Below are 24,649 nucleotides of genomic sequence, written 5' to 3' on the forward strand. Positions count from 1 at the left end.
AAAGCTATTTGAGTAATTTATATTTAGAATAGAATTATTTGGATAGAATAAATTATGTTTTGAATATGTAGGTAATATATTTTTTTAAATGTCAAGTGGTTCCAAATTTTAAATATATAGAAAACAATACCATGAAAATACTTTTTCCCATCCCTGTCTCTCAACTATTTGGGTTTCCCTCAGGAAGCAGCCAATATTACCAATTTCTTATTTATTTGTCCATAATCAAGCAATCATGTACATACATTCTTTCTTCCCTCTTTTTCTTTTACATAAATGGTAGCTTACTCTTCACTCTCTTCTGTACCTTGCTTACATCTTAGAAAGCATTTTGTATCAGAATTTAAAAACCCTAACCTTCCTGGTCCCTTCTTCCTCCTTCTGAATGCCACTACATGGCATTTCATTATGTGGATGGACCACACTTGAGTTAACCAGTGCATCCCACTTTTCAGGTTTTTTCCATCGCAAACAATGCTGCAATAAATAACCTCGAGCAAATATCATTTCACACAGACGTAGGTATCTGTAGGATAATTTCTAGAAGTGGAATCGCTGGCCCAAAAGGTATACACATTTAAAATATTAATACATATTGCCAATTGCCTTCAGAAATGTGCTAGTTTACATTCCTATCAGCAGTTTATAAGACTGCCTGTTTCCCCACTCCTTGTCCAATATTTGTTGATTTGAATGTAGTTTTCGATTGCGATTTTCTTAGTGTGATCCTGAGCATCTATTTAATGGCAAAAGTATTGTGTCAAATTTAATTTTTTGTGACGTGTGCATTTTTCACTGGCTTATTAGGTATTCTTTCCTTATTGATTCACAGATGCTCTAAGTAAAATTAAATCTTCAACTCTAATGTGTGTCAAAGATGGTTTTTCCCAACTTGTGCTTTGTCATTTAGCTTTCCTTTTGATGGATTTCTGCCATAAAAACACTTAAAATTTTATGTATTTTATATTTTTAGTATTTTCTTTATGGCTTCTGGGTTTTGTGTTGTATTTAGAAATACCTAATACTCTAGGGTTATTTTTTAAATCCATTTTTTCCTACTACATAAAAAATGAGATATTTGATCTATTTGGAATTTTTCTTGGTAAAAGATATGAGACAGATTCAATGTTTTATCTTTCACATAGCTACACAGTTATCCCACATGATTTCTTGAATAATCTATCTTTCCCCCCCTTAATTTGAAAAGTTACTTTTATCACATAGTAGAATTCTGGATTTCCAATTTATTCCATTGATATATCTGTTCATGCTCCAGTACCATTCTGTTTTTTATTACTATTAATTATTAAAATGTTACAGTTCACTAGGGGTTTTTTTTTCCCCCCAATATAAACCCAACCACATAAGTTAAATATAATTAAGCATTATTAGGGCAGTATGTTCTAGAATTGTTTATCTGAAAACAAAGCTTGTTTGTAAAGTTGTTATTTTGATCAATTCTTCTCCTCCATATCAGAAGGAATCTGAATTTTACTAACAGTTCTACAAGATCCCACCATTTAGACCCAAGGACAAGGGCTTTACCTGATCCAGGGTCGTATAACTTGGGTATGACAGGATGGCGGATGGTTACTGGAAACTTGGCCACTGAGGACTTGAACTCCAAACTCACTGGAGGAAGAAATAAGGTCAGGGTGGGCAGCACAGTGTCTTGGTCACTCTCCACACTGCCCCAGGGAAGCCCAGGCGATAGTGAAGTAAAGGTATGATAGAGAATGTGCTGGCTGGGGGTGAAATTGATGACCGCATAGACTACATGACATTCTGGCTCCTGGGGCAACCTGCTGAATGCCTCTTAAACTCATTTCTTGCTCTGTGAGAATCTGCTAGGGTAGAGTTGGCACAGAATTAGAGGGTCTAGACTAAGTTTGACTGCCATTTATTATCTGAAATGCCTTGGGCAAATCACTTAATCTTCTCCAACTACAAAAGCAGGATACTAATACCTGCCCTATTTTACCTCTCAGGGTCACTCTGTGAAAGGAAATGTTTGAAAATCTGAAGGTAGAAAGAACTCGCTCTTTAGTTTGTGGTCGTGCATACTCTGTCCTATGTTTCATTTCTTTTTGTTGGTGTCCTAGGAATGCATCCTGCGCAGCTAGTCAAAAGAGAAAGGGGTGACTTTCATTCATCCAAAAAGAAAGCGAGGCTGCCCTGAGGGTGGCAGGAATTGTTCTCCCAGGAATTCCTAGGGTTGAGGTGGGAGATGGGTTGGGAAGGCGGAGACAAAGCCATTGCCTTTGGGACTAGGAGTTTTCCCACATTCCTCTTTCCTGTTAGTGCCCAAGACAATAAACGGATGTACAGACTGGCTCCGCCCTCTACCACAACTGAAGTCTTCGGTTTTGAGAGCTGCAGAAGATAGAAAGCAGAATCGGATGATTTCCATAATGATCTGTCCTGCATAATGATCTGTCCTCACAAAGAAAAGAGAAAGCATTTCACCTTTCCTTTCCTCGAGTCATTTCTACGGGGTCAATGACAACGTGGGGATAGTACTGGGTACAATAATTTGGAAGTTAGGTATCTAAGCTTAGAAACAGGAACAAGAGAAGAATCTGAAAGGTAGGCAGGCTTCCTGGATAAGGAAGACTGAGAGGGCCAGGTAGTGCTTTTTGGCTCCGTAAGTATTTTCCGTCTAAGGACAGGTTCTCACCCATGTCCACCCTGTGGTGATGGTACACTGTGCTGGTGTAGGTCATGTGCTGGAGGATAAAATTCAAAAGCTTCTGGTCACTGGTTGAAATAGTCAGCTGCTTCTGGCCTCTGCCCCACACCACACTGTCTGGGATGTCAACGAGGGTGTTCAGTGTCCCCAGAGAAGCTGTCAGGATGACCTAGTTTGGATGAGTAGAAAGACACTGAATGCAAAGACAGGTACATATCCGCATGGCCAGCAGGGGGCAGAGCATATTAGGGTGCCCCTGAAAGCTAAGGTCGGGCTCTGCATGGTGTCACTGCTCCAGCCACAGTAGAGGAGAGTCCAGCCCTGGGGCCTGGTGCATCAGGGCCATTTCTCCTATCTTCTTATCCCTTGGCTTGCAGGATACCATTCTTCTAGATTTATTCTTATTCCCACTGACTGCTCCTTTTGACTTCCGATTGCCAATGCTTCCTCCTCCTCTATCCAAACTCCAAGTGGAGCTTTTTAGGACTTGGATCTGCACCTTTTGGTAGAGGAATTCATCCATTCCCATGGCTTTAAATATCATCCATATGCTTATGGTTTTAAAATGTATGTCCGGGACGTGGTTCCATAGTGTAGTGGTTAGCACGTCTGCTTTACACATGGAAGGTCCTGGGTTCCCGCCCCAGTGGAGCCACAGTCCATGGTCAACAGCTATGCCACCCTGAACAAGCTTGATCCCGTCTGATCTCGGAAGCTAAGCAAGGTTGGGCCTGCTTCATACTTGGATGAGAGACCACCTAGGAAGTCCTGTAGGCATAAATAACAATAATGATAATAAATGTATGTCTGCAGCTCATTTCTTTCTGAGATCCGGCTGCCTGAATGGTTGTCCTGCTAAGAATTTTCACAAGCAGCTCAAACTGATCTTTAGTACTTGAAATCGGGAGTCCTTATGACTTTGATTATGTTTAGCTTTAAATCTTAGCTCTAGAAATCACCTCTCTCACTCTCTTATTCTCTCTCTCTCTCTCTCTATCTCTCTCTTCCCCGCCTCGGAGACCTAGCTTCTCCCCTGGATAATCAGTAACCCCCAAGGCAGCAGAAGACAGTAGTCCAGATCTGACTAATAGTCACACGGTCTTGACCTCGGGCAGGCTAATATCTTGACCTAAGTTATATTTCAGCTCCTGAGCCCTTAGGTGGAATGACTCCCTGGCTACTTTCCCGTGAAACTGGACAGAGGAACTCCAGAAAAGACTCAGAACTGTCCTTGAGACTTGAAGAAGTGATTCATTACCCTTACTTCACCTCCGACCAATCAGCTCCCAACACAACCACGAACCCCTAACTCACAGTGTCTTGTGATTTTGCCCTATATAATCTGTAACCTATACTCCATTGGTGAGCCAGGTCTTTGAGCACTAGCTCACCTGTGTCTCCGGGCTTGGTGCCATTTACTTAAATAAACCTTACTTTCTTTGCTGCACTCCTGTTTGCTTCTCTTTTGGCTTTGATGCATGCTGGCAAACAAATCCCCTTTAGTTCAGCAACAAACTGAACTAGTGATTTTTCTATATCAACCTGTTTTCCACCCTCTCCCTGGTTCTGCTTGCCTCATGAATGGCACCTTCGTCCACTCAACTGCTCAAGTCCCCAAATGGAAGTCATCGTTGTCCTGCTTTCCTTCACACCTACAGCTAATCTGTTAGCGAGTCCCGTCAGCTCTACCTTCAAAATGTAGCTGGAATTGGTCCACCTCTCTCCATCCTTGTTGCTACACCCTAATGCTACTCTCTTATCTGGCCATCTTGTCTTCTGCAACAGCCAGTTATCTTTATGAAAAGTAGACTGGATTATGTCACTCCTGCTGAAAACACTTTAGTCAGTCAATGGACATTTTCTGAAATCCAAATTACAGGCATTGGGGAAAGAGTTGTGACTAAGACAGACTCCTGGCCCTCAAGACGTTTATAACCTGTTGGGGAAGAGAGGCAATAAGCATATAATGGTGCATATAAAGTAATTCAGGTACAGGTAAGTGCTATCTATGAAGATAATGGAGTACTGAGAAAGTGACAGAGGCAGATGGTGGGGGCTTAGCTGGGCATGTGGACAGAGAAAGCCTCTGGAGAACAGAGTAGCATTGCAGATTTGCTCACTCATCACCCATTCTAACCTCTGTTTTGCATGCAGAGGTGAGAAAACCAAAATGACATTTCCCAGATTCCTTTTTAGTTAGGGTTCTGGACGGATGGGATTTACATCTCACTGGTCAGATATACTTACAGAAGAACTTGATTTGGAGCTATGTTAAGTAGGGAAAGCAGGGCAGGGCACAAACAATCCATCTTGGTGGTGCTCATCCTGACGGAGGCAACACAACGCAGGAGCCACGGCTGTGCCAGCAGCTGCTTCTTTTAGCAGAAGTAGCAGTGTCTGTGGTGGCCTAGTGCTTTGATATGGTCTTCAAAATCCTCCCTGGAACTCCAGCCACTCCCATGGCTGGAAAAATTGTGCGTTCTACAGGCACCCTTCCCCCTCCTCCCACCTCGGACTCATGTCTGATATTTAATCTGGATGGAGGCTCTGTCAAAATCCGAGACCAGCCACCACTGGGGGAAGAGGGCATAGGCAGTGACCTGAGGACAGGATACCAGGTGCACAAAGAGGCTGGGAAAAGGACTCTTGCCTTATAAATGGAGGCATCTGGTCCATCAAACCGGAGACCTGGAGGACACAGGAAAAAGGACAAAAAATACCATCTGAGAGGATTCCAAAGGCTCTTGGAGGCTTGCACCTTTTTGGCTAACTCCACATTCTTCCAAAGTCCCTTCAAGTGTCACCTCCTACTTAGGGTGTTTGCTGACACATTCCCGTTTTCCCAGGGTTCTGTTCGATGCTTTCCATCATCCTTCTTAAACCCGAAAAGTTCTAAAACCTCTGATATCCATGTTCAACTTTGGTTGGGTGCTGTGAATTAATCCTGTCCCTGTTATCTCTGTTACTGAAGAGAAGGAAGCAATGGACAAATAATGAATCATCCTTGTATGAGGTACCTAGAGTAGTCAAATTCATCAAGACAGAAGGTAGAATGCTGGTTGCCAGGGTGTGGGGGGAGGGATGGTTAATGTTATATGAGTAGAGAGTTCCACCTGGGAAAATGAAAAAGTTCTGGAGATGAATGTGGTGATGGTTGTAAACCAATACGAATGTACTTAATGCAACAAAACTGCACACTTAAAATGGTTAAAATGGTAAATTTTGTTATGTGTACTTTACCACAGTAAAAAAAAAAACAAAAAAACAGAATCATCCAAAGTGGCATATCATTTTTTTAAATTTCTATTCAAAAACACTAACAACCTCAGATGGATTTACTTTAGCATCTATCTCTGTTCTTATATTATGACTAATTCAAGTTCTGATTCAAACATATCCTCCATTCGTGGCCATAGATAACTTAATAAACTCCTCTGTGAAACTGGAAAAACAATATTTTCCTCATAGGGCTGTGATGCTGAACTAAAAGAGTGTGTAAAATTCCCTCATGGAAAGGAATTTTAATTAATACAAATATTCCACTCCCTGGAGATGGGCTCATGCTTTGCCTGCTCCCATGATGCTGACGGACATCAAAAAGCCAATCATGTTCTAAGATTCCTTGAGGCACAGATTTCTGTCCTCTTCTGTGTTATCTCACAATCCCAGGGAGGTCACGGTTACAAAAGGCAATCCCCAGTGGTGGAAACGGTGGCACTAACATTAAATGAAATCATGTTAAGCTTCTTGCTTGTGCTGAGTCCACAGCAGGTACCCAATGAATGACTGTTCCCTTCCGCTCCCCGCTCCCCCCGTTTGCTTAAGAAGGAATAAGAAAGGTGCCCACGTTCTCTCAGGATGGGGATGTACCTACCTGGGATGAGAATTGTGTGCAGGGGCATCACCTCCACCCCATGAACTGGGTACCCGAAGGGGAGGTTGGGAGGAGCCAGCAGGGGCGGTGGGCGGGGAAGCCCTTCTCTGTAAGGAAACAGAATCCTTAGCAACTGTCCTGACATCTATCCCTGGTTAGTTCTTAAACTAGTGCCTGCACCCAGAGCCCTGTGCTGCCAGTGGGGAGAAATGGAAAGTAGATTGTTTCCATCTCCCCTCCATTCTCTCCCCATCCCTTATTTCCAGCCTCTAATTCCACAAAGGAATTGAGGCAGTTCACAATAAAACACATAAAAAATAAAAAAGCACGACCAGCAGAAAAGAAGAAACAAAATAATCAGACCGTATGGGCCAACCCAGCGGCAGTAGCCGAACGTCAAACTCACATGTGAACTTCCTGGTAGCCAGGGTATAAAATGATTGCCAATCAAAACTCTGGTCTTATTATCAAAAGAGAAAATCAGACCAACTCCTGAAGAGAAGTAAAAGTTTTCCTGGCACTGAACAAAATTAAAATATATCACAAGAAACTTTTTATGTGAATGGTTATTGTCTCGATATTTTTTAGAGCAAACACAGTGATGATTTTCAGATGGTTTTGTTTTTGTAGCAAACTTCAGTCAGGGACAAATGAGTGCATAACACAATCCAGCAAGACTGATTTTTTGAGGGACTAAGGTAACATAGTTGAAACGTAGCCTCCAGGGATCCAGTTTAACCAAGGATATCACTTAGATCACCTGGAAGAGAGATTAGACTACTGTAGTGAATATTTGTGGAAATATAAAAAAAGGCATAATATAAAAAAGGACATAAATAGGCAATTGACAGAAGAGGAAATACGAATGGCTAATAAATAGATGAAACACGCTTAGCTTCAATATTAACCAGGGAAATGCAACTTTAAAAAACAAATACCTTTTCATTAACGTTTAAAATTTTGTTAGTGAGTGTTGAGTAAGTGGGGGTAAGTAGGGGGTATGTAAGGTACTATGCTTACTCACTCTTAATGAAAGGGTGAATTAATATAGGCCTTCTCAAGGGCAATTTGGCATTATTTATTAAAAGTAGCAGTGAGTGTATCCTATGATGGAGCAGTTCAGGTGCTTGGTAAGGGGAGAAACACTTGTATGTGTTGGAAATGAACGTCTTTATACATAATGAAATAAAAACAATCTAAATATGATATAACATGATTATTTAAATTATATAAATAAAATAATAAAAAAGTTTTTAATCTAATATCTTTCAATAGAGGAATGGCTTAATAAAACTCAAGTGTATTCATATTCATAACTGTATAGTAATTAAAAGGAATGAACAAGATGTATAGATAGCTCTTAAAAATATTTAATGAAAAAGCAAATTTCAGAGTGATTTGTTCTTATGTACCAATTACATTAAAACATCACACAAAACTCTAACAGTATATGTTTATATGGACATATACACACATAAATATGTGTGTGACTCTCTGTGTTCATCTCTGTGTAATAATATAAGAAATAGTGTGGAATAATATATACCAAACTCATAATGGCAGATTCCTCAGCTGGGTTGGCAAAGGGAGCATATCATACAAGGAAGTGAAGAGAATGGGGTTGAGGGGATTGGTTCAAAATGACTTTTTTAAAAAAGTAGCATTATCCATGTACTACTTTTTAATTGAAGTATAATATGGAGCTAACACATAGGATCAGATTGACCAATCAGACTCCCATGAATTAGAAATCTTATCTAGTATCAAAGCTCCACTAATAACTTCAAGAGCACACAGAGGTCTTGGGCATCCTGGGTGGATCCCTGGGTCATGCCTTCCCACGTCAGACATGCTCTCTCTGGCAGAGAATAATAGATATGATCTCCAAATGAAGTCTTGCTGGATTCCTTCACAGAGCAGGAAGCATATAACTTACGAAGCATCTCCGTTGTGCACCCACAGAGAGGGGTATAGCTTATGGGACATCTGCCAAGGAGCCAAAGATTCTGGGTTACTTACTATATCTGATCTCTTTGGCTGAAGTCCTAGCTCTGGGAGCACCCAGTGTAAGGAAAGAGACATAGGATCTGTATGCATGAACCTTCCAGTCTGATGGAGGACAGTTTAGTTCTTACAGAGCCCTTAGGCTGATGGGAGAACTACATTTCTGTCTTCAGGAGCCACCAATCAGATGGAAGTATCAAGACACAAGGCTTAGCTAGGCTTTGGGAATGCCCATAGAGCAATGAGCTCTGGAAATTAATAAAAGGCAGTGATTGTCAATCTGGTAGAGTAGGGTGTGGGGAGAGGAAAGTCACAGACTATCTGGAAGGGCCTTCTCAAACTATACCCCTTCTATGACCTCCCCTCCCCCATTATCCCAGAAGAATCACCATTTGCTGTTACCAAAAAGTTGTAGAGTGGCCTACCCACCCAGGTATGCTGGAATAGAACAACTTTCGGGAACCACTGACCTAGGCCAATCAGGCTAGTACTTGTGGAACTGAAAGAGTCAGGTTTCCAGCCTGAAGATGCTACAGGAAATTCAGAGGAAGAGTGTGTGGGACAGAGAAGTGGAAACAATCCTTCTCGACAGGTGTGTTGTGTTAACAGGGCTGAGAGGAGCTGGGCAGGGACATGGTTAGCTCTGGGGGTGTCCTTGTCCGCCTCCTGGCCTGAGAGCATGTGCCCTCTCAGCCAATATTTATTAGAGATGTAATAGCTTGGCTCACACCTGTCTTGCCAGGTAGAAACCCAGGTCTGACTCCTATCCATCCAACAAGATCCAAACCTGCCCCATCCAAAGAAGGAGCCACCAGACTGTCAGCAGTGTCTAAAAGAGTGGAGTGAGCAGCAATGGAGGTTTTGCATCTGAGTGTAGTTTATTCAGAGTGTAGTTAAGTTACAAAGGGGAGTTCCAGACTGAGAGGAAAAGCATGAAGATCTTGAACCCTTGAGGGTTGAGGTGAGGAAAAAAACATAATTAGCTCCAAGCAAGATCTTCCTTCCTGAGCATGCTGGATGAGTAGCAGAACACTTATCCTAAATATGGGACCTCTTGGATACCTCAAAATTGGCTAACATGCTAGCCATTGAATGTTGGTACCTTAATGCTTGGTCTAGCCCACTGTCCACAGCTAAGCTTGGAGACTTTATGCGAAAGGCAAAATCTTGCCCACTTGCTTCCATCAAAGCTGTCAGGCCCAAGATAGGTCACTCCAAAATATCCCACAATGGTATATTGCTTTGAATTAAAGTTACTTGACAAGTAGCCAGTGCCAGAAGGGCATCTTGACTCTCCTAGAATTCAGAAAATAAATCTCCCATATGAAAGATGTCCTCCCCTCCCACCTCCGCCCCCCACCTGGAAGACATCCCTATCACTAAACAGCTCAAATCCGAACAGTCTATAAGCAAACCTTGTAACTCCCTTACTAATTTACTACCCAAGCCCAAATCTTGCTTAGAGTCCTTTCTGCTGAGCACTAACTTCCTTTCTCCTGTTGATTTCAAACAAATTTATTTTTAATTTGTCGAAAAAGTATAAAATGGTGTTTGGTTTGAACATTTCTTTGAGCTTCATTTTAAAATCTAAGCATCACAGTATGATTCTCTTCTGCGCACATATTAAATTGGTTTTACTCCTGTTACTCTAGTCTCGTGTCAATTTTATTGTTGGACCACCCAGAAGAGCTTGACTAGAAGGGAAATTATTTTTCCTCCCCTACAAGGGGAGGAAAAATATACACACACACACACATACACACACACACACACATACATACATATATGTGTATATATATATAATTTGTAATGTGCTGGAGCTGGCTTGTACTGGCATGGGAAAGCCAACTGTTGAATTTTCAGGAATTTCACAAGCCAGATGTTAAACATAGCCATCAATAAAATTTAAATTACATATACTTAAAATGTAATATAATGGGGGAAAAAGGTAATAAACACTCAGAACTCATCAATTTCTAATTGCTTTACTACATTTTACAAGTATCTCTGCTCTTGAGGTTATTTGCATATATTGTACCTGTATGGTGGAGATATTATAGAATGGTGACGGACTGTGTATATCTTCCCAACTCTGTATGCACTGACGTCGTGTCAATAGCTTGAAATCAGCCCTTGTGTGATTGATTTTTAAACCACAGAAATTGGCAAACACTGAAAAACACTGTCAAAAGCCTCAAAAACCTGTTATTAAACATTTACCACTACTGTTCATACCTCTCCCCCAACATATACAAACACACCTACACACACACTCTCACACACAAATATTCACTCCACTTTTAAAAACACAAATGGTAGTATGCTGTACAAATTTTCAGTACCTTGCTTCTATTTTCTCAGTAAATGAGCCACACCCAGAACTCTGACCAGAGTCACATGTCACTTCATGCCTTATTAGTCATTCACTTCTTGACTGCCAGGCCCTGTGCTAAACTGGGGACAAAAAGAAAATGAAGCCCCATTCCTGGGAGGGGGAGAACCAAGACCTAGACTCCAACAACCAGAATACTAGAATCTTGTTCAGTAACAGAGATGAGGCCAGCTCTGAATGTCGCCTTCTTGACTGTTTCTTTTTAATTCTCAGAGCTGGAAACTGCTCTCTCTCTTAGGATCTGCATCACTCTCTCTGACTGCTATTATAACCTTGAGCTCTTGAGTCCTACCCAATTTGCTGACTACATTCTATGGGCCACAGACTTCTCACATTCACTCAACACAGGGTTCGGGCACTCTGATTATGGCGACCCGTGAAAGCTGTGATGGGACTGGACATGACTCTGGGGGAGGGTGCACTTACTGTATCCTCTATTATATTGTAAGCTCATTGAGAGCAGCATCTAGTTCAGATTTCTCTTTGTACCTAATCCGATGCCTTGCTCAAAGCAGATACCCAGTGTGTTTCATCAGCTATTTGAGAGATTTGAGGCATTGGTAGGAACTGGATGTCTCCCAGCCCATCTACTTCTTTACTTGCATGAGACATGGTTCACATGGGTTTTATCGTTGAGCCGTTTGTTTTTGTTCACACAAAACAATACAGTGTTTATATAATACCATACCTGAATTGCCAGGTATAATATTAAGAGAGGTGGAGACACCCACAGGTGAGGGAGGAACAGGTGAGGACATGGCTGGCAACTTGGCCTTCTCTGTTTACAGTCAGTTCCTTTTTATAATTTCTTCTCCTCAGATCAGTACTTCTTCCCAATAGTCATCCACCTCATGTCCTCCCTATCTCACCATCTCCAATCTCATGTTCTCCTTTCCCCACCATGCACCTCCTACAGTTTGCACACCTGAAGCATTCCCTGCTAGAGACATCCATGACTTCTTTCTCTCAGCACTCCCCATACTACCAGGACAGACAGAGCCATAATCTTACATAAATGTGCCAGTGTTTCCCCTCACACTGTCTACTTATTCTACAGACCCTTGTTGACCCCTACTCTGTGCCAGGCGCCTAGAGTCCTCAACTACAGAAAACACAAATAGTGGTGAAGAGAGACCAGGAGAGTAGGAACTGTGCCGGCGGAAGGCAGATAGAGGGAGCATGGGAACAGAGAACCACCCAGGCTCTGCTTGGCACGAGAGCTTATCACATCAAGTTATGGTTATTTATATACTTTGCTTATCTCCTCTACTATCCTATAATTTCATTGAGTCTACAAACCTGATACAGTTTTAAACTGATACATCAACTCATGCTCACAACAACTCTAGGGACTATTATTATCGCCATTTACAGAGGAGGTTAAGCAGCTTGCCCAAGGTCACCCAGATGGGACATGGAAAGTGCGGGACCTGAATGCCCCCATCTGCCTCCCTTGACAGCACCGTTAACTACTGAGCCCTAGTGCTCCTTACATAGCCAGATGGGACCAGGGTTCAAATCCATGCTGGAATCACCTGAGTATTCCTCTGTCTTTCTTCTGGGAGTCTTTCATTTGTATGTAGTTTGGGGAGTAGTGGCGGATTCCCCAAATCAAAACTAAAAGGACCCAACTCACCCTTTCTCTTTCTTGAATCATGACTTAGGCTCAGTCAACTGAGCACTAAGGTGGTGACCTGGGGACTGACTGCTCATCATAAAGGCATAGAAGACAATTGTTTCAGCAGAACGAACATTTACCTTCCACCTGACTACTCAACAGGTCTCCCTGCCTTCTCTATACCTTCCATACAATTTATTCTCCACAGAAAAGCCAGAGTGGTATTTTCTAAAAGTATCTCTGGTAATAAGTAATTCGCCACTTTTTAAAACTATTCGGTTCCTTGCATTACCCAGAAAGCAAAATACACACGCCTGGCTTATAATGCCGTCCTGACTAGCCTGGCTTCTCTCTGGGCTCACATATCACCAGCCTTCGCCTGATGTACTAGGCTCCAAGAGCCATGGCCTGCTTTCTTGTCATGCTTCCATCAGGAGAGACCCACCCTGACTTTGGGTCCTGCATTAACTCTTCCTTCTGGAATGCTTTGTTATGGGAGACTATGGTGAATTCCTGCTTGATATCCAAATCAGAGTTCAAAGTCAACTTCCTTAATCATCCATAAAATGTTATGTCATCAAGTAGCATTCTACCACAATATTTTAATTTACATCTTCATATAGCACTTATAATCATCGAATATTTAGGTGATTTATGTATTTCTTAATGTATTTTGTATTGCCTGTGAAGAACTATAAAAACGATGATATTAATAATAAATCACAGCTAGAATAATAGGTAATATTTTTGCAATGCTTCTATATATCAGTTACTAGTTCTTTGTATGTTAATACAATTCACTTTACAATAAGCCTGTGAAGTAGTTATCTCTATTTTTCATGTAAGATATTGAAGTACTATGAGGTTAAGTAACTGGACATCCAGCTTGTTCCAAAGTTCAAGTCCTTAATCACAGTGCTAATATATATATTTTAATTATAACATGCCTTCCACTGTAGCTCAGAAATAATTGCTAAAGAAGAAGGAGGAGGGTTAGGAGGAGGAGGAAGGGCCTGCCCAGCCCTTCTGTGCTTTCTTAGACTTTGATTTCTCAGCCTGGTCATCCAACCACCTATGGATTTGGTGAGGTTCCGCCATCCCTCCCACAAATTCCCTTTTAATATATATGATAGCCAGAATCAATTTATGCTCTTTTCAGCCAACAATCCTGGTCAATACACCCTGAGTGTTTCACTCTGAGCCTTGCACACAGCAGGAGGACAGTATGTCCGCAATATAAATGCATGAGATAGTGCAACTTAGTGAGACTACAAAGTCACCTGCTGTGATGGTCTGGGTGGGGGAGGCTGTGTCACCAACACCACACTAACGTTTCATATCGCCTTCACTCCTTTGATCTTTTTTCGTTATGAAATGTTTTATATATGTGAAATTTTGTAAATCTTCATTTAAGGGCTATGCCCTCAATTCTCTTTCCTTATTTTATTCCTAACAGTTTCTCCCAGGGACCCTGCAAAAGTAGGAGCTCCTTCCTTCTCTCTTCAAACCCACACCCTCAGGACACAGAAGAAAGAGCTTTTGCTCTTCCACAAGACCCAAGAGTCCTCATGGTCTACATCACCTCCTCTGAAAGTGTTCGAATTCAGCCTGTCTCCTCGCTTTCACTGCAGGGAGGTCTTTCCGGTCATAGGCATCCTGAAAGTTGTAGCCCTGATGTTTGGTGTCACATTCGCACTGTTTTTTCGGAAACAGCCTAAAACAAGCAAGAGAATTGTGAACATTATTGGGTGGGTGGGCTGGTGGTGAGAGGGAGCCTGAGGCCTGATCCAGTGTGTCATTCTGAGGTTCTCCTTCCCCATCCCTGCTGGGCTAGTTGGGTTGAGACTCTGGAATCTCAGCGGTGGCTCCTGACAGAGACACAGGGATGGGAAGAAGATCCCTCTCTCTTGAATTATCCCCTGCACCAAACTTCTTTTAACTTGAGAGTCACAGGAATGCCAGTGGCATCTCAGCCCCACCAGAAGAGGAGGCCAGAAGGACGGAAAGGCAGCATCATTCCTGTAGTTTTCATTAAACGGACCCTCCAAAGTTTTAATGGACTTAGCTGGGAGCTGTAGAGAACAGAGACTGTGCCCTGAATACCAAGCCCTTTTCTGGTCTCACAGTTCGGAATCACTTTATCAGCCAGCACAGGTTCAAGAAGATAGGGAACCATCTGTAAAATGGGCGGAGAGGAGCATGAGAGATGTCAGGCCAAGTTCAAAGAGAGAGAACATGTGATATCTCACCAGATCCCATCGTAGGTAAAGAGGTTCCTGAGACGTTCTTCAGATAGAAGCTTTGGCATCTGGACAACTGGAGCAGGACGAGGGAGCTCTGGTTTGAGGTTGAACTCTTCATAAAGGTATACATTTCTGAACATAACCAAAAGCATGCCAGGTCCTAACATTAGGAAGGACATCTTGCAGAGCCACAGAAATCTAGAGTTGTTGGGGCACAAAAAAGCAAATTCCATTAAAACCTTTTGCCTTGATTATGCATTAAATGACTTGATTATGTAATATGTATGGGAACGTAACTTGAAGAAAAAATGTAAGTTAAACCTCTATCTTATACTATTTACCAAAATTGACTTCTGACAAATAAAAAAGAATCAAGTCACAACAAAGAGACTCAGAAATATCACAAATAAAAGAACAGGCAAAAATATTCTGAGAAAAAAAAGAATAAAATTTGTAATATTAATGTCAGCATGGTTGAATTCAAGGCAAAAAAAAGTATTAAATAAAACATATAGGATCACTTATAAAGATCAAATGTATGATCCACAAAACAGAAGAAGTAGTCATGAATTTTATCCACTAAAATAATAGCACAAAGTACACAAGGCAAAAAAATGGCAAGATAGAAAAGAAGAAGGATTCAAAATACAAAAGTAGTCATAGGTTCTAACATTCTCATATCTCCGTCTTTAACAGGTCAAGTCTCAAAAACATAAAACAGCAAAGCAACTAAATGACAGAATTCATATTCTGTGAAAGAGCTCTTAGAACATTTACAAAAATTGGCCACATACTTGGACACAAAAATAACTGTAAAAGAAACCTTTCAGATCATGCACTCTGACAGCGCAATTAGTAACCTACTAACAAACTCCCTCTCCCAACAATGTGGAATTTTTAAAAAGCTTTCCAAAGCAACTCTTGAGTCAAAGACAAAAGAAGAACAGGAATATAAAGATAATAGATACTACATACCAAAACTATGGAACACACTAAAACTATACTGAGAGAAAAAGTTGAAGCTTTACATACAATTTCTAATCACAAGACAAAACAAAAAAAACTTAAGTAATCAAGTAAGAAGTTTGAAAAAAGACAACAAAATGAATATCAGAAATGCAGAAATAAGAACTTAATTACAGTGCAAATAGAAAGTGGTGAGTTAGAAAAAAACCTAAAATGATATAATTACTAAATCTGAGCACTGAGTAAATATATTTAGAGATAGCTGCCTATTTCATAACCTCTTTTCTCTGAGACTTTTCTTCTGACCCACAGAGGTGACACTCACCAGCCTAGTTTATATTACATGGTACTCCCTGGCCAAGGACTATTAAACCAAGGGTGAACATTTTGTCTGAATTGGGCCAATCAGCTAGAATTTTTTCCTACGAATTGGGAACCAGAGATATTGATCAGCTTATCCTGGTCCCCTGAACTGAGAAGAAAGGGGAAAAGAAAAGAAGAGAGTGAAAAGAAGGTGAGAGACCCAAAGAGAAGCCTAGATCTCGAAAACCTGGAACAAAGAGACAACTTCCTAGAAATACAAAAATGACTTAAACAGACCAGACCTGTAAAGTGGGAAAAAAAAAACAAAACAAAACCTGAGGAAGCTGTCAAAGGCCTGTGTACTCTTCCTTTCAGCAAAGCCCCAAATCCATGTTTCACAAGTGAACAACTCCAGCCTGGTTTATTAAAAAAACAGCTTTACAGTGATGCCAATATAAGTACTTACGAACAACGATATAAATATGCTAAATAAATGCTAGCAAATAAAACGCAATGATATGTTAAATGAACAATTCCCCACTAACAAATGGAGTTTTTCTTGGAATGCAAGAATGATTCAATGTTATGCAATTTATTAATAAATTTCACCAACTAAAAATTCAAGCCACGAGAAAAACTAATACAATTATATTGACAGATGATTTTAAAAGCATGTAATAAAATCCAACATTTATTTTTAATTTGTTAAACATCCCTTGTTTAAGAAAGGACCTAGAAGAAATGATGTCACACTAATAATTATGAACACACTTTAAAAAAACTGGAATGATCAGGTGGTCACTACCTTAACCAAGTGACCAAACTTAGCATCACTAATAGTGAGACAACCTGACAAAATGTTCCCACTGATGTGGTACGTTATGAAGTACACAATCATTTATGGAGTATTAATGCCAAAAATGTTTAACCAAAATGTAATAAGGCCTCGAGATCTAACTTCTAGTTTATAGGAAATAACAGGGGAAAGATAAGCAAACCGGAAAACACCATCAAGAACAGACACATCAGGATATGAGACATTCTACAAGCCTACTGACCTGGAATCTTCAAAAGGACAATGTTATGAAAAAAAAAACAAAGTGGAGACATGGAGATGGGGACCGCTTTTGATAGTTTAAAGAGACTAAGCAGATCTAACCACCAAATGCACTGTGTGACTTTCATGGGATCATTGTCCCCAAAACGGTTACAAAAGACATTTGGAGGACAATTGTGAGTATTTGAACATAGGCTAAATGTTAGATTATGTTAGGGAATTATTAATTTTTTTTAGGTAAGATGATCATATTATGATTATACAGGAGAATGTTCTTATTCTTAGAAGTACACTGAACTATTTAGGAGTGAAGTGTTAAGATGTCTGGACTTTCTTTCTATAGCCATGTTTCCCTGAACAAACCTGATCTCGTCAGAAGCTAAGCAGGGCCGGGCCTGGTTAGAATTTGGATGGGAGACCACCTAGGAAGACCAGGTGCTGTTAGGTGTAAAAAATAAAAATAAAAAAATAAGGGATTGTAAGCTGACAAATTCCTTGCAATCTGTGAGGTCAACCAAGGGTTGCCTCGCCAAGAAAAAAAAAAAAGATGTCTGGAATTTCCCTTTTAAATGGTTTGGCCGTTTGAAAGAGAGGAAGATAAAACAAATATTTATTGTTGGATCTAAGTGGAGAGTGTATGAGTATTCACGGTAACATTCTTTACGTTTGCTTTAGTTTGACAATTTTAAAAATACAGCTTTGGGATTTATAAACAATTAAATAGAAATTCCTCAAGCTAAATAAGAAGAGGTGGATAACTTTCTTAATAAAGCAAAAGATTTATATTTCAAATCAAAAGCCAGCATTATGTTTAACAGTGAAACACTGGAAAATTTCATTTTAGACAGAAACAAAATAAAAAGACCCACTACAGTTATTTAACATTGTCATAAAGCACTAATAAATGCAGTAAGATCAGTTTATGGAATAAAAAAATATATAACAAAAAGAGGAATAAGAAGTCTAATTATTTACAGATGAAATAATTGCATACTTGGAAAACTAAAATGTATTAAATGAGAAACCATTGGAAATAGTAAGATTTTAGTGGGGTAGCTAGTTACAAAATAAATATATTTGTTTAACTAAAAAAAAAAGCAGCTTTATTTATAATCATCAAAAACAGGAAAATATTTTAATAAATAATTATTATTCTTGTCATCTAATTACCACTTACTATGTCTAACCCTCTGCCAAGAGCTTTGTGTACATTATCTCATTTAGTTCTCACTACATAATGAGGTTCTATTACTACACCCAGTTAACAGATGCATTGGCTGAAGCTTAAAGAGGAAAAGTAAATTGCTTGGTTAATGATGGATGCAGGATTCAAAACCAGATCACACTTTCAAACATCACACTACTACCCAGTTTTTTATAAGCCAAAAAATATAATGCAAAGAGATCTAATTCAATTTAACAACACAAAAAGATAGAATATCCAGGCAGCAGAAACTTAAGAAAAAACATGTGGACCTACGTGGCAGACAGACTATTAAGGTGGCCCCCAGGAGCCTAGTCTCCTGGTCCTAGCAAAAGATTCTTGCTGTTCAGCATTTAAAATGTGCTTCTCATTTGTTCTATTGAAATTCCTAAAATCATGCAGTTTGAGTTATAAGTCTTTCTTAAATCTATTCTCATGCCAGAATCTTATTAACATATAAGAAATTTAGAGATTAAATTACCAAAATACTCAGCTCAATACTTGTATATTTTTAGTATCATATAGAATTAAAATCCCAGGGACTGTGAACATCCTAGATCTTCTGTGGTTTATCCTTTCGGTCATTTTAAATGTTGAAAGAAGGGCCTATATGGTTATCTGCCTTCTCATTTTATGTTAAATCTCCCATATTTGTACCAGTATACACCAGTTTGAGGCAACTGCTGGATTTTTGTTGAATTTTAACCAAATCTTACAGTAATTTTTGTCTTTCTAGAAATCTCATTTTGTGCTGTGAGAGAAAACCTCCATTTTAAAAATCTACATTGTAGAGAAGCACATCTTTAATATCTTCAGATTAAAAAGTCTTACAGTTAATTGAATGTTTGCATTTGGGGTATAACTTTACAGGAAGGGCCTGGAAAAGAATAAAGCTATTAAGTATATTTAATAAAATGTTGCCTTTGTCTTATGCAAAACATGTAGAATATATACTTTAGTAAACATCTTTAGAAGGTAGTGATGTTTGTTTTGCAGCTAAAACTATATTTAATCATAAAGTTTCTGAAATCTTATAATGTTTTTATACGTTGGAAGTTGCTTACCACTATTATTTTTGTTTGAAGTGTGATTGATTATTTTCCTTTTCTTGCTAACTTCTCTTAAAAAGTGAGTTCCCGGAGAGCGGGAAGATGGCAGACTAGATAAAAACAGGATTCATCTCCTCGCAAGACTGCGTTGAAATTACAACCAAATTATAAAATAATCAATGTGAAGAATCACCTGAAATCCAACAGATCATAACACCAGACACCTGATAATATAAAGGAGCCACATCAAAGCCAGTAGGAGAGGCAAAGTCCCGAATCCAGCTGGACCCACACTCCCTGGGTGGTGGAAGATTACCGGGAGGGAGAGTGAGGTTGCAGAGGCTCTCCTGAAGGAGAGGAGTATCCTGGTCTCATTGAGGGGTTCTCCAGCACAGTGTCCCAGCCCGCCCCGCCTAACCTGCAGACTGCTCGGGGCAGGTATTACTGGATGGCTTCCAAGCCCTGCTCAGAGTGATTCAGGGCCAAGTAGTCACAGCAGGGCCATCGCTGAGAGTGGAGTTTCTAATCCCAGCAACAGCGGCCAGTGCTGTGAGCAGCATTTCAGAGATAGGGTCAGGCAGATCTCTGCTGCCAATACGAACTTGGTTGGATATCAGGGGACATGTGGGCTAGTCCCAGACAGCAGCTGGTCTTGCTGTGATCTGGGTGGGAACTCACAACAGTTACCAAATTTGCAGCCAGATGGAGGCTGTATTGATCTGACTGCCATTGTATGAGAACTCGCCCCACCCTACCCACAAATTGCTCCAGGTGGCCCATTGACAGTGAACTGCCACAGCCCTGCCCTTCCCCTCCCCTGATCTCCTAATCAACACAGACAATAATCTTTGGCTGGCATAGGGTGGGCACTGCACGGAAATCAATGGCAGGCAGAACTTTGCTGCCTGCAAGACTTGCAATTTTGTGTCGGGGAGTACAGAGGTCTGGGGGAACACTCCTGACGGCAGCTGGTCTCACTGTGATCTGGGTCTACAGTAGGAACGCCCAGGCATAGAAGTTGCAGCAAAACTGAGGCTACATTGGCCAAACAGACCTTGTCTCCCTGAGATCGCACTTCAGCCAAGCCACAAAGTGCCTGCAGCCCATTGACAAGCAGTCTCTTGTGCCCTGCTTGGCTCTGGGATTGAGCAGTTAGCGCAAGCAACAGACTTTGACTGGCGCAGTGAGAGCATTTCGAGGAAAGCAGTTGTGGACAGACCACTGCTGCGTGTATGAGCTGCAATATCTCTTAAGGGGATTATAAGGGTCTGTATTGGCCTGATGGCCTTTGACTCCCTGAGCTCCTGCCCCATCCAGTACATAAAGTGCCTGCTGCACATTGATAGGCAGCTGCCCATGCTCTGGAGTAGCACATTTAGGCCCAGGGTGGGCAGCAGTTGACCTTGCTATGGGTGGAAACTTGTACAGCGAGCCACAGAGACGGCGTGGGCACATAAACTGACACTGCAGTGGCAGGGGGAAATTTACTCACTAGACCCAGGAGACTCCCAGAGTCCCTGCGCCACCCAACACGCATATCACCCAGAGGCTCATCCAGTTTCAGGGACTTACAGGTATCTGATAGGCAGTATCAGGCCCTGAGGAGCACTGGTCCCTCTGCTAAACTGCCATTGGTCAGGGACGGGGGATAACCGAGAGCTGCCTACAGTGCTGTCTCTTCCACTTACCTATAGATCCAGCATAGGCAACAACCATCAGTGTATCGCTTTGTAGTTCTCACTGGATAGCCCTGAGCAATCAAAAGCAGTGGCTGATCTTGGCCTACAGGGGAGCCCCTCCCAAGGGCTCACAAAACCAACGCATCTGGAAGCTGACACCAGATCACAACAGAGCAATTCCTGACTAGTTCCAGTAGTGGTACACACAAAGTGTGGTTGCAACAAGAACACAAACCTGCTCAGGCAAATCCCACTCGGTGGGGTCAGCCCCCACACAACATCTTTTATCCTGAGGGTGCAGCCAATTCCCACAATTAGTCAGCCTGAACATTAATCCAATCAACTGATCTACTAACAACAAAAAGTTCTGACGACAACAGAAGATCACACACAACCCACACAAAGGTGATGTCCAGAGCTCCCGGCACAAGGGATCAGGGAGAGTGCACCACTGGGCCACACAGGACACCGTCCACATTAGGCCATCTGGCCAAAGCCGAGAGACAAAACAAATATTCCTGACACATAGAAAAAAACACAGAGAGGCTAATAAAATGAGAAAACAAAGAAACATGCCACAAATGAAACAACAGGAGAAAACTCCAGAAAATAAACTAAATGAAATGGAGGCAAGCAACCTACCAAAGACAAAGTTCAGAATAAAGGATACTCAAGGAACTTATGGGGAGAATGGATGAGCACAATGAGAACCTCAACAGCACAAAAAATGACATAGAAACCATAAAAAATAACCAGACAGAAATGAGGAATACAATAACTGAAATGAAGAATACACTAGAAGGATTCAACAGTAGATTGGATGAAATAGATCAAATCAGCGAATTGGAAGACAAGGTATTTGAATATACCCAATCAGAACAACAAAAAGAAAAAAGAATTTTAAAAAATGAGGATAGTTTAAGAGACCTCTGGGACAACATGAAGCATAAAAATATCCGAATCATAGGAATACCTGAAGAAGAAGAGAGTGAGCAAGGGATTGAGACTCTAATTGAAGAAATAATGACAGAAAACTTCCCTGATCTGACAAATGAATTAGACATACAAGTTCAGGAAGCACAAAGAGTTTCAAACAAGAATTCAAGCAGACCCACACCAAGACACATCATAATTAAAATGCCAAAGGTCAAAGACAAAGAGAGAATCTTAAAAAGCAGCAAGAGAAAGGAAGCTGGTTACTTTCAAGGGTCCCCCATAAGAATGTCTGCTGACTTCAAAGGAAATTTTGCAGGCCTGAAGCGAATGGCAAGAAATATTCAAAGTTATGAAAAACAAGAATCTACAACCATGGATACTCTACCCAGCAAAGCTTTCGAATAAAATGGAAGGTGAGATAAAGAGTTTACCAGACAGGAAAAAGTTTAAGGAATTCATCACCAACAAGCCAGCATTACCAGAAATGTTAAAGGGTCTTCTGTAAAAAGAGAAAGGGTAAAAAAGAAAATAGAAATAACAAATATGAATAATAAAATGGCAATAACAATGTATCTATCAGTAATCACTTTAAATGTAAATGGATTAAATGCTTCAATCAAAAGGCATAGGGTTACTGAATGGATAAGAAAACAAGACCCATGCACATGCTGTCTACAAGAGACCCACTTCAGATCAAACGACACTCACAGACTGAGAGTAAAGGGATGGAAAAAGATATTTCACGCAAATGGAAATGAAAATTGGGGTAGCAATACTTATATCAGATAAAATAGAGCATTACATAATAATAAAGGGATTGATAAATCCCTTTACTTATACGCACCCAACATAGGAGCATCTACATACATAAAGCAGCTATCAACTGACATAAAAGGAGAGATAAATAGTAATGCACTCATAGTAGGAGACTTTAACACCCCATTGATACCAATGGACAAATCTTCCAGGCAAAGAATCAACAAGGAAACAATGGGCCTAAAAGATACACGAGAACAGATGGACTTAATAGATATTTTCAGAGCATTTTACCCCAAAGCAGGAAAATATAAATTCTTCTCAAGTGCACATGAAACATTTTCAAGGATAGACCACATATTAGGACACAATCAAATATCAATAAATTTAAGATTTAATCATATCAACTGTCTGATCACAATGGTATGAAAATAGATATCAACTACAAGAAGAAAATTGGAAAATACACAAACACATGTAGGCTAAATAATATGCTACTAAACAATGAATGGGTTATTAATGAGATCAAGGAAGAGATCAAAAGATACCTAAAAACAAATGAAAATGAAAACACAACAACTCAAAATTTATAGGACGCAGAGAAAGCAGTCTTAAGAGGGGAATTCATAGCAATACAGGCCTACTTCCAGAAATAAGAAAAAGCTCAAATAAACAATCTAACCTTACAGTTATTATTATTTTTTAATTTATTTTTTATTTTTTAGGCAAGGCAACCCTTGGTTGACTTCACAGATTGCAAGGAACTTGTCAGCTTACAGTCCCTTATTTTTTTACTTTTTACACCTACAGCACCTGGTCTTTCTAAGTGGTCTCCCATCCAAGTACTAACCAGGTCCAACCCTGCTTAGCTTCTGAGATCAGCCGGGATCGGGCTTGTTCAGGGTAGCATAGCCGTAGACTAACCTTACAGTTAAAAGAACTAGAAAAAGAACAGCAAACAAAGCCCAAAGTGAACAGAAGGAAGGAAATAATAAAGATCAGAGTGGAAATAAATGAAATAGAGTCTAGAAAAAATTCAAAAGATTAATGAAACCAAGAGCTGGTTCTTTGAAAGGATAAACAAAATTGACAGACCCTTAGCCAGATTAAATGGTATTCTGATGAACTTTCAGAAAGAGAAATTAAGAAAACAATCTCATTTACAATTGCATCAAAACCTATAAAATACCTGAGAATCAAATTAACCAAGAAGGTTGAAGACTTGTTTTCAGATAATTATAAGTCATTAAAAAAAGAAATTGAAGAAGATGCAAATAAATGGAACCATATACCCTGTTCATGGGTAGGAAGAATCAACATTGTTAAAATGGCCATACTACCCAAAGCAATCTATAGATTCAATGCAATTCCTATCAAAATACCAACGGCATTTTTCAGAGAGCTAGAATAAATAATCTTAAAATTTATATGGAGCCATAAAAAACCCTGAATAGCCACGGCAATCTTGAGAAAGAAGAACAAAGTTGGAGGTATCATACTACTTGATATCAAACTATACTACAAGGCTACAGTAATCAAACAGCATGGTACTGGCATAAAAACAGATACTTTGATCAATGGAACAAAATAGAGAGCCCAGAAATAAATCCATGCCTATACGCTCACTTAATATATGACAAAGGAGGTAAGAATATACAATGGGGTAAAGATAATCTCTTCAATAAATGATGATGGGAAAATTGGACAGATACATGCAAAAAAAGAAGCTGGACCATCTTCTTACACCGTATACAAGAATAGACTCAAAATGGTGTTGAGTTTTAAATGTAAGACACGAAACAAAACAAAAAATGTTTGTTAGAAGAAAACATAGGCAGTAAACTCTCTGATATTACTAACAGGAATTGCTTTTCAGATA

At 40.2% G+C, this 24,649-nt stretch overlaps 1 protein-coding gene and 1 pseudogene across 2 annotated transcripts in view; both read right to left on the reverse strand.

The window, feature by feature from the left end:
• Nucleotides 1-24,649, reverse strand: part of B4GALNT2 (beta-1,4-N-acetyl-galactosaminyltransferase 2) — a 39,693-nt gene that overhangs the window by 8,780 nt on the left and 6,264 nt on the right. For both annotated transcript variants that reach the window (XR_002777680.1, XM_011382638.2), the window contains exons 2-7: nucleotides 14,827-15,018; nucleotides 14,160-14,291; nucleotides 6,564-6,670; nucleotides 5,340-5,377; nucleotides 2,678-2,858; nucleotides 1,546-1,632 (exon numbers count right to left, since the gene is read on the reverse strand). Coding sequence is in view for 1 of the 2 variants with exons in the window: in XM_011382638.2 (XP_011380940.2) it covers nucleotides 1,546-1,632; nucleotides 2,678-2,858; nucleotides 5,340-5,377; nucleotides 6,564-6,670; nucleotides 14,160-14,291; nucleotides 14,827-15,018 (737 nt within the window). In the remaining variant the exon portion in view is untranslated. The remainder of the gene's footprint in view (nucleotides 1-1,545; nucleotides 1,633-2,677; nucleotides 2,859-5,339; nucleotides 5,378-6,563; nucleotides 6,671-14,159; nucleotides 14,292-14,826; nucleotides 15,019-24,649) is intronic.
• LOC111732736 lies at nucleotides 23,572-23,690 on the reverse strand (annotated as a pseudogene).

Source organism: Pteropus vampyrus, unplaced genomic scaffold (assembly GCF_000151845.1).
Source record: "Pteropus vampyrus isolate Shadow unplaced genomic scaffold, Pvam_2.0 Scaffold486, whole genome shotgun sequence".
Taxonomy (NCBI): domain Eukaryota; kingdom Metazoa; phylum Chordata; class Mammalia; order Chiroptera; family Pteropodidae; genus Pteropus; species Pteropus vampyrus.